General features: G+C 42.9%; 1 protein-coding gene across 1 annotated transcript; it reads right to left on the bottom strand.

Annotated features, from left to right (window-relative positions):
* Nucleotides 1-5,639: 5,639 nt before the first annotated feature.
* MYCFIDRAFT_179210 (uncharacterized protein) lies at nt 5,640-12,782 on the bottom strand (the record flags this gene model as incomplete). Its single annotated transcript, XM_007933309.1, has 11 exons — nt 5,640-5,662; nt 12,174-12,207; nt 12,244-12,278; nt 12,304-12,364; nt 12,424-12,447; nt 12,472-12,487; nt 12,515-12,534; nt 12,568-12,607; nt 12,636-12,656; nt 12,692-12,729; nt 12,765-12,782. The coding sequence occupies 11 exons, from the start codon at nt 12,780-12,782 to the stop codon at nt 5,640-5,642; spliced, it is 330 nt and encodes a 109-aa protein (XP_007931500.1).
* Nucleotides 12,783-13,187: the final 405 nt, after the last annotated feature.

Below are 13,187 nucleotides of genomic sequence, written 5' to 3'. Positions count from 1 at the left end.
ATATCTAGGCCTTACTAAGCATAATATATTAGCAACTAGCCTATCTCGTCTTATTATCTAACGGCTACTTTGCTTACAAACCTTTATACCTGCCTACGAGATAGCAATTAGTACACTACGCGCTTTAATATAAGACCTCTATCTACTACGGAATATCTATATCTATACGGCGATACACCTATCCTAGAAGAGCCTGTCTATCTATAGCGAATATACGTACGGAAGCGACGACGTAGACGGGCAATTAGCACTTAATAACGGATAAGAGGGTTCGAGGCAATGTATTCTCGGTAGTCCGGCCGCCTCCGCGGACCTTCGTAGAGGTAAACTTTATTTTAGTCGAGATATATATATATACTAAGCTATATCCTTTACTACTATATTTTACTATAACGTAGTACCGGTACCTATATATAATTATAGGAGCGCTTTATCTTCTATATCGTAGCTATAATATACTTTTTACGCGACTTAATACGACTAAATTTGACTATCTTATAGCTATATAGCGGAAGCGACAAATATACTATTTTATTAACCCTTAAACTACGATAAATCTACGCTCGGATCGAATAGGTCTATACCCGCTACTATATATTCCTATAGCTCTGCTTTACTATAAGTACCTCTAATTAATTCTATATAGGATAGATCGACCTCTATACCCTCGGTAATCGCCGGAGGGCCTTCCTATACCGGATTTACTTGCTTAGAGCCCTATTCTTAGTAGCTAGCTATATTCTTTAAGAGCGATAGAATAGTGTTATTCTAAGCCTTTAGCGCACTAACATTACTCTTTAGCCGCTTTAGCTTATACTAACTATTCTCGTCTACTTCGCCGCTATTTAACGACCGTACTAATACCGCTATACTAGCTTCTATCGTCGGAGGTTCTTTAGCTAACTCTCGCTTTGTCTTACGCTTCTTAGAGGCCTTAGTACTACCGACTAGCCGTAGCGTTGCTAAAGAATAAGAGGCCGGCGTTATTAAGGAACGAGAAGCCGCTAGAGTCTATAAATTATAGACCGCCTCTTTATTAAAGTCCGCCTCCGGATAGACTGTTTCTAGTAGATTAGTCTTATTCCGCTCCGCTTCCTCGTCTATCTTATTTTCTTCTTTATTAATATAAGCATTAGACTTACTACTACTACTAGACTCGGGGTCTAGTAAGGGCGCTTTCTTCTTCCCTTTGCCCTTCCGGCTCTTAGTAAGGTTTAGTCTTACTCGCTAAGCATTAATAGCCTTATCTTCCTTCTTCTTAGCGGCATTCGCTTTATCTTTAGCTAACTATTGCTTCTTAGCAATCGCCGCCTTTATCTTACTAAGCCGATTAGTATATTCGTTATTAAATTCAGTGCTAGAGTCTATATAGGTACTACCTTGCTTAGGGTCGCGCTATTAGTTATCCGAGCGAAGCCGGATGTTTTTAGGCCGAAGTTAGAGTGTTCGAGGAGCTTGCGACGAGGACACGGAAACGGAGGTCTAAAAACAGTAGGCGAGCGGCGGATAACAATCAGTCTTAGCAGGTGGTTTCTTGCGCAGGCAGGTAGCGTACGGCCTTCTACGTAGTGGAAGGCGTATTGCTGTCTGCTAGCGTAGGGGTTGAATTCAAAGATGCGCCTATACAAAAGCATTCTAGCCCTCTTATTAGTAGAAAAGATATCCCCCCTACGTAACCGCAACCTTAGGCCCGAAGAGATCTTTACGTTACTAACAACTAGCACTATAATAGCAACTAGCTAACACACGCGACATACGTGCCGACTATACTACTTGCGCTAAATACACGTATACCTCTCGCGCCGACTTTACGCACGATTATGCCCTAATTATTACGCAAAACTTTAAGCAAGATCGCGCGTAAGACCGCAAGCAAGACCGTACGCAAGACCGTACGCGACTAGACCAAAAGAGACAGGAAGGGTTAGATTAAAAGGAAAGGACAATGCTAGAGCAAAACTATAGAGCGAATTAGCCGGGGCTTTCTAGCGGGTTAAATCTCGTTATACCCTAGCCCTTCGAGACATATTACAAGTCAACTAAGTAAATATAACTACTACGCTTACTCTTCGGCGTACACCGTAGTATGTTTATAGAAACTAGACGAACTAAGTTTTTTAGTAAACATTTATAGCTACTTAACCTAGTTAATTAGCTAACGAAACTATCGGGTTAAATAGGGTACCGACGCCCCTCTACTGTTTATAATAGTTAGTTTGGAAGGCAACTAAGAACCCGGCTAGCGCGGCTTACGGCGGTTTAAGAAACCTACTGAAATTACGACTCGGCACCCTAGCTTAGTTTAGATAGATTATGTGATCTGCGTGCGTCTAAGAAGAAGAGGGGGCTAGGTCTGTTTGTTCTAGAGTAGACGCAAAGAACTCGGACGAATACACTTAAAGCGGGGGCAGTACTACAATACCTCTTACGCCCGACTATTATAGTAGAAGGACGCGCTCGTATTGTGATTAGACGTACGGCTGCAATTCTTACATACTAATATCCCTTTACCGTCGCTAGCGTTGTAGTAGCGCAGTTAGAAGCGTAAAAGGTAGGTAGCGAGGTAAGATTTAGACAAGAAGCTAGTTAAGGGTTTAATTTAGCGACTAGAAGGGACATTACCGCAATTAATAAGTTAGTAGCCTTATACCTATCCTATTTAATCATTTAGTTAATTAGTTAATCTCGGATCTAGACCGAAGTCGACCGAGTTAAGTCGATTAAGCACATTTCCGGCAAACTACGCTAACAAAAGTAATTAATACGATAACGACGGCGGCCTTAGGCATATTAGGAGCAAAACCTCCTCCAACCTCTTATACACTAAAGACTACCTTAACGATATCAAGCTTTGTACTAAATAGTTAGACTAGGACCTGTGTACTATAAGAAGCAAAGGTAGGAGCAGTCCGCGCGGTAGGTACGAGGGATTTAGGAGGAGCCTACGACGACTATTCCCCTCTGCCCTAAGCGCTAACGTTAACAAAGCAATATAGGTACTAAAGCGGTAAGGCTATAGGGGGTTTAGGAGGAACGACTATCCCCTTAGCCTCTAAGCGCTAACGTTAGTAAAAGGAGCACTCTACGCGGTAAGGGACGGGGTTTATCCCCTCCCTCTAAGCGCTAACGTTAGCAAAAGTTAGGAGCATTCCGCGTAGTAAGGGAGGGGGTTTAGGAGGAACGACTATCCCCCTCCCTCTAAGCGCTAACGTTAGCAAAAGTTAGGAGCACTCCGCGCGGTAAGGGAGGGGGTTTAGGAGGAACGACTATCCTCCTCCCTCTAAGCGCTAACGTTAGTAAAAGTTAGGAGCACTCCGCGCGGTAAGGGAGGGGGTTTAGGAGGAACGACTATCCCCCTTCCTCTAAGCGCTAACGTTAGCAAAAGTTAGGAGCACTCCGCGCGGTAAGGGAGAGGGTTTAGGAGAAACGACTATCCCCCTCCCTCTAAGCGCTAGCGCTTACAAAGGTACGTATATAGTAGTAGTTAGTAGGGAATGCTTTGTAAATAAAGTTATATTCTTTGTAGTCCGTGCTAGCTTCTCGTAAATTCCGTTATATATAAGAAGCCGTGTCCTATTCCTATTCGGGTATAGTCTTTCTCTTCGCCGGGACTGCTTACAAATAGAGACCTCCTTCGCGACTTCGCGACTTCGCTTCTTCGCATTACGACTTCCGATTCTTAGGCTCTCTATCGCCTTCCCTACCGAATATACCTCGCTTAGATTAGACATTAGCAGCGATCTATACGACAACTAACGAACAATAGCAAGATAGCGTTATAGTCGAAGCTCGCTATTTGCGACGCCTCGAGCACTTCCTATACGCTCTCTTTAAACACTAAGAATACTAAGCGTAGCGCCGATCTATATACCTTTCGCGACTAAGCACTAGTCTACCGCCGTAATACTTGCCGTACAACTAGGCGCCGACTCGAGCGACTATTTAAGAAAGAAGTTATGCCTATAATTCGCGACCTCGAGAAGCAGATAGACGACGCAATAGTAGAACATAATACAGAGGCTTATAATACTGCTAAGTATGTCCTACTTATATATCTTAAGTAGTATACTGCGAAGGCTATTAAGCCTGCCCTATATACTGCTAAGACCCGCCGTTATATTAATTTAATAGCCGAGATTTAGGCTATTATCTAGCAGAATACGCCGACATACTTATATATAGCGCAAGTCTGTTAGCAATTTAGTTACTAGTACGGAGAAGCAGCTGCTGGCGCACCTAGTAGCGACCTACCTAGCGGTCTATCGAAGAAGGATGCGCCTACCGATCGACCCGACGCCGGCGAGGAGTCTAATAGCGAGTATAATAACGATAGCATTAAAGGCGTAGATTGGCTGCGTTATATAGGCAAGTATAGCAAGAAGAAGAAGGTTCGCTGCTTTATAAAGGGAAAGCGTACTCTGCGCTAGTACAGTTTATATCGCATTGCTAATGCCGCGAAGAAGAGCAGTAAGAGAAAGCGAGCGGGTAATAATAACGATAATACTTCTATAAAGCGTAGTCGTCCTACTCTAGGTGCTACTAGACCTATATCTACGCTAATCTAGATTTAGTCGTTACTAGCTCCTTCCTCTATACCTAATATTATACCTCTAGCGCCGCCTTCCTCCGTATTAAGCAATATTCTAGTTATTCCTCGTACTAGAGATCCTGTTAAGAAGCCTCCGCTAGACTGCTTAATGCCGCCTCCGCCTCCTCGACTAACATAGGGGTCGTCGTTATCCTTCGGCAATCCTAGAGACATTCGGTATCGCGGTTAATATAGCAGCGACGATTTAGTAACCGCTAAAGCACGTTATACGCAGACCGACATCTCTCGCTCGTATCGATAACGACGTCGCGCTAGTAAGGAAGTGTCTTAAACTCTAAGCATCGATACAATTATCGCTAGAGCTATAGAACGTACGCAAAAGGACGTAATGCCTTCTGCTAGAGACTTTCCGACCGATCCTCTTAGAAGCGACAACCTACTAAGTAGAGGTATTGCTAGCGGTCTCGATCTAGACGACGAGATACTAGACAACCGCGTATTCTTCTACTACGATATTTGTAATATGCCTCGTTATATTACCCGACTTTACCGCGTACTAGGCGTTAAGAGCCGTGCCTGTTCTACTTGCAATTACTGCGCTAAAGGCTATAACCTAGACGATCTAACAATACTAAAGTAGTATATAGCTAACAAGCACGAAAGCTAGCGCTTTAAGTTCCTTATAAACGCTAATTCCGAGTAACTAGAAGAGGAGCTTAAGACATGCTACGCTAGCTGCTATAATTTGATAAAAGCTTAGCAAGAAGCAGCAGGTATACGTCCTGTCCGTACAGGTAGTCGCGTATACGAAGCCTAACTTTAGTAATAGCAAGAGATAGAGCGACACTTTCTCGAGGATACAGAGCTTCTATTTCTAGATACTAGTATAGCAGACCCTATAGTAGGCGATCTTAATATTGCGGCATTGTACGACGGCGATTATTAGTTAGTATAGGACTTCTATTAGCAGCTTAAAGATAAGAAGATTGAATACTGCTAGAATCTAGATCTTATCGATAATACTAGCACTCGTAGCCGAGGTTGCAAGGAGCGGTAGTTCAATATAGAGCTAGATAACAATCCTAAGTCTCTAACATTTGGTATCTGTCGCCGCTGCCGCAAGACCCGAGACAATAAGAAGCTATATCTTTCCCCGGACCTTATATCGAGCGACAATCGAATAGATCTAGGTCTATAGCCTATAGGGCCTAATAGCGAGGATCTACTAGAGCTAACTATGCTTAAGGAGATTCTTATCGCCCGTGTCTATATCTACGTTAAGATGCGGCTAATTAAGGGTGCTTAGTAGCGGTATAAGAACAACGTAGTTAACTTTCTACGCGATACTAGCAAAGTTTGGTCGGAGTTGCTATTAGTGCCTAAACACATTAAAACAGTAGTCCTCCGTCCTACTTAAGGAGATGAGATTACTAGACGTATCTTTATACGCGATTTCAAAGTCCGCAGATAGGCAGTAAAGGTATAGCTTAAACACTTAATTGCTAACTCTCTAGACTATACTAGCATAACTATCGACTAGGACCGGCTGTCTTAGCTACCCGATAGTTAAGAAGGAGAGTCCGTTCTTTATCGTATAAATGTTAAGGAATACGATAAAGTATAGCTTCTACTACCTCCGCCAATTCTAGACGCAATACAAGCTTTAGCTAGAGATAACGCTAAAGATAACGCTAGCCCTATTATTAAAGAAGATGCCGAAGACAACTTTGCCGACTACCTAGAAGAGTCGGCTCTTCCCTAAGTACACATTCTATAAGGCTAGCGAGAGTAGATTTAAGACTTACTTAATAAGTAGGATAATTAGCGACGCTAGCGTAACGACCGTATACGACGAGAAGCTATAGAGCGCCGAATGCAGCGTTCTTAGATAGATGCGTCTAGGGACGAAGATACAGCAGCTAACTAGACCTAGCTTACAATGCTACCGTTCGATCTAGTGCCTTTAGATGAGTTTAACAAGACCGAGCGTCTTATGTCTAGAGCATTCCCGACGCTATTCCTATAGGGATCTAGAGAGTTCGTTAAGGCTCGTTAGCGCGGTATGTCGTACGATAACTATCTTAAGTACCTTATTAAGTGGGATAATAGCACTAGACCTCGCCGCTACCGATTTGCGTCACATCCGCGATTCCGATACGTTAGCTTAAACACTCTTATAAGAAAGCAGTTACGTAAGAAAGCAGACTATGTTATATAGTAGAATCCTTAATACGAGGAGATTACTGTCGAGGAGCTTAAAGCGGCTCTAACTTCGAATAACGAGGAATCCCGGCGTCTACTTACGAATATTGTTCGATATAGTAACAGTCTTCGGGGTACTCGCGCGTACTAGGTTAGCAAGACTAATAAGCTAGAGAACTACGTTAAGGCTATTGGTTGTCTACGTCTCTTCTTAACTTACAGTGCAGCTAACAATTACTAGTAGAGTCTTTAGCGATATATGCCTAATGTTCTATCTAGCGGCAACGAGCATTAGCGGGTTAAGACTAGTAGAGACAATGTCCGCGAGAACCCGGCGATTGCAGCGTACTACTTCTACCGCCGCTATGCGTTCGTAATATAGTTAATAACGAAGAAGTTTAGCGTTACTAATTACTAGAATCGGTTTGAATTCTAAGCCCGTAGCAGTTCTTACAATTATAGAGTAGTATAGCTAAAGGAACACTAGATCGATAGCAAGATCCTTCTACTACCGCCGATAACACACAACGAGGGCTATCGTAACGACCTAGCTAAGTTCTGGAGCAAGCATGTTACGGCTACTAACCCTACGCCTCGACGAACTACGCCTAAGCCTAATAAGCCTACAATCCTCTAGGCTAAGAAGGGCGACATTCTTAACTCTTAATAGTATCTTATAATAAACCTCAATCGTATATAGCGTTACAAATGCGGCTACGAATACTGTTAGCGGAAGAACAAGGACAGTAGGCTTACTTAGTGCCGTTTCTACTACCTACGTAGGAATCATCCTAATACTAGGGAAGTAACCCGTTCTTTGAATCCCTGACATTAGATATATAATAGTCTACGCAATAATACACGTATAACTAATTACAACCGTACCGTTTAGATAGTATAGGGAGCGAACAACGATATTACTGTCTATATAGACAAAGGCGCTGTCGTCGACTATCTTAGCAAGTACTATACTAAGCAAGAGAAGCGGAGTAAATCATTAATCGAGCTTAGGCAGAAAGTGCTACCGAGAATTAACGAGAGCCGACCTATAGTATCTTTTATCGCTAAGATGCTAAACAAGATAATTAGAGAACGTAACATCTCTACTTAAGAAGAGATGTACCTTCTTCTCGATCTGCCGCTTGCCTAAGGCTTACGCAAGGTTTAGAACTTCGATTATCGTAAGCTAGAACATTAGTCGAAGGTTAAGCGCTTTAATCTAACAACTAGTCAAATAGTTACTTAGGGACAATCGCCTCTATTAAAGTACCTAAACCGATATGCTATTCCTAAAGCGAAGTTCAACTACTCTAACTTAGTCGCTAACCTAGACCTTACTCTCTTCGAGTTTCTTACTAAGTAGGAGTTCGATACCTATAAGAAGCGTACTCGAGCGAAGGCACGTATTATTAATTAGTATCTAAAGTATAGTACTATCCCCGATAGTCTAGATAGAATATACGAGGACTGGTGCCGCACTAAAGTCCTCCTTTACTACAAGTTTGATACGAACTATCCTAGCCTACTATACACCTACGAGGAAGATCCGAGTATATCCTACGATATATAGGCTAGTGCCTACGAAGCGTATAAGCTCTTTTATAAGCATCCGGATAACTATATAGGCACTAATCTTCCTAAGCCTATAGAAGACCTATTTAAGGATAAAGTCTACGATCTAGAGGTTGAGCGACTAGAAGCGGAGTTACTCGCTAGTGCATTACTAGGTCGCAACCCTATAGAGATGCTAGAAGATCTTAACGACCTTAGCAACCGAGAAGTCGATAGGGAGTATAATTAGAGCACCTATATCGGCAGATACGGCATTACTATTAATAATGTTAAAGACTAGTAGAAGCACAAGCGAGGAACTATAGCACGTAAAGTATAGAGAATTAGTGTACCTATAGACCTAGATTAGCGTATCAACGGCTTGTCTAACGCTTAGGAGCTATAGTATAACAAGGTTGTCGATTATTAGTATACTTAGACGGACGATATAAATACGCCTGCATTCCTCTTTAACGTCGACGGGAAAGCTAGTATTAGCAAGTTACACGTTATAGAGACCGTCTTATTAAAGCTCGAAGCACTTACCGATAAGTTTAACAACTCGGATGCTAGATATCCGGATCTTTAGATAGAGAATCCTATTATCCGACTAGCACCTACGGGTGCTGCTACTAATAGCATTAAAGGCAGTACTTTGTATAGCTTCTTTAAGTTGCCCTTAAAGATAAAAGAGTATATTCCGCTAGATGGCTAGGCGCTTACTAACTTCTAAGATCGTATAGGCTAGATTAAGTATATTATTATTAATAAGAAGTCTATAATAGACCTTACTATGCTTTACTAGATCGATCGTCGACTTCGCTAGGTTAGTTATCCCGCTCTATAGAGCTAAGGACCCGATGCTACTCTCCTATTTAGCGGCAGATATATTACTATTATAGGTGACTTCAACTAGCTTCTACCCGTCGGCGGCAAGCTACTATTCTTAAAGCTTGCTAACCTCCGTATGCCTAAGGACATTGCTAGATACGAGGCTTATTAACTGTTTGACTAGACTATCTAGCTAAGCGTAATCTATCGACAGCAGGGTAATAATCCCTAATCTATTGCCTTCCGCGATGCTTTAGAGGGCCTTCGAAATACTCTAGCTAGTATAACTATATCTCACTAGGAGACATTATGTTCCCGTATAAAGACATTACTACCTTAAGCAGAACAAGACGCCTTTAAGGCCGCTGTTCGGCTTTACCTATATAAGAAGCAAGTTAACGCCTATAACTAAGACGCTATACGAGATAATAACACTCCTATTAAGGTCGCTAAGGCTAATCACGTTAGCGCCGAGGTAGCTAAGACATCGTACGAGAACGGTAGCAATCTATACCCGCGGTTGCTATTATGCATTAGTGCCCGTATTATAGTTACGCAGAATCTATAGACTAAGGGAGGTGTCGTTAACGGCAGTATAGGCACCGTTATTAACATTGTCTAGGAAGCTACTAATAATGATCCTAATAACATCCTTTAGCGCTTGCCTACCGTCCTTCTTGTTAAGCTTAACAAATACTCCGGGCTAACCTTTAACTAGGAATTTAACGAGGATAGTAGCAGAGGGTTGCCTCGTAGCGTAGTACTAGTCGTTCTAGTTCGACGAGAGTAGCTACACAATCAGAACTAGAATAGTCCGTATATACGCACGCAGTTCCCCTTAACAATCGTATACGTAATTACTATCTATAAGGCATAGGGCATAACTTTAGACAAAGCCGTTCTAGATATCTCTAAGAAGGACTTTACTGTCGGCTTAACCTATATTAGCGTCTCGCAGGTACGTAGTCTAGACGATGTTATATTCGAAGCACCTTTCAACTTCTATAACCGCTTTAAGATAGTCAAAGTACTACCTATAGTAGTAACTCGATATGCCGACCTAGTCCGTCGTCGCCCGTAACGCTTACTCCTAGAAGGGCTTGTTCTTTCTTCTACGCTACTACGTCCTAATACTAAGCTAGTCAATTCGACAACTGACTTAGCTGCTTATACTAAGTAGTAGCGCGATAGGCTCGATGCCTAGCGAGCTAAGTAGGCAGGTTAAGATAAGGCTCGTAAGAAGTAAGAGATGTTATAGCACTTAAAGGATCTATAGTCTATTAATCGTATAGAGTAGCTTCGAGCCTAACTTTAGGCTAATCCGCGCTTGCTATATAAGATTACTGCTCTTATATAGCGCTGTATACGCGCTCCTCTAGAAGCTTATAACTTCCGCTATCCCCTCGCTAAGGGCAGTATTAACGCTAAGCTAGTATAAGGATTAGTTAGCTAGTTCGAAGCTCTCTATCCGTAATATACTCCTCCGCTACTATAGATAGTACTTCTATAGCCCTAGGCATAGTTAAGCCCTCCTCTTTCATCCGACCCTCTACTAGTACATTCTATTAGTACATATCTAGCATATACTCTAGCAGCTACTCCTACTAAGACGACCGAGTTGTTCGCGCGCGTTAATGCTAACTATAAGAAAGCGTAATAGGCTCGGTAGACAATCAATCTTCTAAATGCTAAGGGCCCTACTAAATCTAGTTTACTACTTCTAGAGCGTCTCCTAGAAGATTAGTACAACGATACTAATATACTCGACGCTATTTAGCCTAGCGAGACTCTTAGCTTTAGGGAATTTGCGCTACGGTTTACTAACGCTCGTAAAGAATAGTAGGTCGATTGGTAGCGACTTAGAGAGGTTGTTCCAACTGTTACTAGAGTTATAATCACTTTGCGAGGCTAGACCTGCCTCCTTATACGATAGGCTAACTTCTAAGATAATAAGATAATCGATAAGTAGGAGGTAATAGATAATTAGGAGGTAATAGATAATTAGGAGGTAATAGATGATTAGGAGGTAATAGATAATAGTAAATAGGCTAATAATAATTAGGACATAGTTAATAGCTAATAGATGATTCTCTTTAATAGATTGCTAACTACGAGCTTTGTTAGCAAGGCTGACTTGTTATCCGCCGCTCGCCTCCGGCTTCGCTCGGCTATCCTAACCTGTACCGCGGGTCTACGGATACTTTATAGACCTTTAGTATTGCCTTAAATACCTTCTTTAAGCTTCTGTAAGTAAATCCGGTCTCTCTTACGAATACTAGGCTAATAGTATCCTATATTTTAGGCTAACTAAGCATTGTTATATACTTAAATACTACCTTACTAAGTACGACCTTCTAATAGTTAGTAAGACTAGCAGAGCCTATAGGCTAACTCGCTCGTAGCGCCTCTTTATCGATTATACTAATAGCTACTTAATCGGCTTCTAACTAAGCCTCTAACCTCGCCTTCCTTCGAGCGGATTTACTCGCCTTACGGTTAAGCGGCTGCGGCGTATTTAGTAGAGGCATCTTACCTCGAAGGGTAGTAAGATACTAAGTAATAGGTTAAGGTATTATCGTCCGTCGCTTAGTCGATAGAGCGACTAGTTTACTACGCTTATTATAGATAAGCTGGCTATTAAAAGGTCTATAGAAATAGCTAAAGTTAATATTATTGCTAGGCGGCTAAATAGCGCTCGGTAGTTATAGAGTCGGTATAGGGATTAAAGACTAGGAAATAGCTGTAAAGGCGACTAACGAGGGTCTTAAGAAGCTATTCTCGTAAGACATTATTGCTAGCAACTAATATACTAATCTATCTTATAGCAATAGTCGACGCGACGCGTAGGAGGCTAGAAGCCCGAAGTTAGTACCTACGGCTAATTCTATTATACTAAGCTATATTTACTTACTTAGCGACCTAATCCGGCACTAGAGCGGCCGCTCCAGCGCTAGAGCGGTAGCTAAAGGTAATACGTGTACGCGCACTGTTCACTTCCTTATTAGGCCGCCCTAGTCTATATTAGGGGCTAGAGCGGCACCTAGAGCGGCATCAAAAGGCGTGGCGAAATCCGTCTATTATGTAGAAGCACCGTACTGGCCTTCTGTTACTTTGGCGGCGACAGTGATTATCATACCAATTCCCGCTCATCCGCACTCCTGTTTGGCCACCGGCGCTCCTTGTCGGCCAGCATTGAATGCCGGGCGAAGACAGACAGGCCGCTTGATTACCCTTTTGCCTGATTATTCAGCGTTTGTCCTTGGCAAAGGGGTTGAGCCGCCGAGCCGCACGCCAAGGCCCGTCTTTTGGCCGAACTGAACTCTGCTTCCTTACTTCACCTCCTGACTTCTAGTCCTTCAACAATTGTCTGTGTTATATCACTTGGCATAGAATGTTATTGTCTCAAGCAACACATGTCAACCACAACTCGCCACGCGTCCTACTCGTGTTGATGGACCGTCCATGCGAACCAGCCTACAGCATGTTTGGTACAGAGATCTACTCCCGTGGCGCTGCACGAGCTCTCCCAATTCCGCGACCAACGGCCGCGACGATCACCTCTTGATTACGTTGATTTCGCTTGTGTCGTGAGCCTGCTAGCGGAGCGCCACTGCTGTCCCTACTTTGGCACCGCCTGTCCATGGATCATGACCCCACAAGCCCTCCGGGGTCAACGATTATACTACACTACGACGACAGCGAAAGGGTGCTACGGATTCATGGAACCGCTTCATCCGATGCGCCGTAGTGGTCAATCCCCAAACAGATCTCGAATGGTATGGTCATGGACACGCGGTGTTGGCGCATTTCTTTGTGCTACAGCAGCAAATTTCTTCGCTATCTTTTGCTTCGCTGAGTCGCCGAAGTTGACGTGCCGATCTTTGCTTCGGCGAATTAGTCTCCAAAATGGCAAGGCCTTGAACGAAGGAGGGTTATCATTAAGCTTACTATACGCACGTACCACTTCTACGAAATCCTCTGGGCAGAGGTCTTACTTGGTTCTCTGGTTACCTTCTTTTAAGACTACGCCTCAGCCTCTTGCGCTGCTTTGCAA

This window comes from Pseudocercospora fijiensis (genome assembly GCF_000340215.1).
Source record: "Pseudocercospora fijiensis CIRAD86 unplaced genomic scaffold MYCFIscaffold_10, whole genome shotgun sequence".
In the NCBI taxonomy this organism is placed as follows: Eukaryota; Fungi; Ascomycota; class Dothideomycetes; order Mycosphaerellales; family Mycosphaerellaceae; genus Pseudocercospora; species Pseudocercospora fijiensis.
This window is presented reverse-complemented; position numbering and strand designations above follow the sequence as displayed.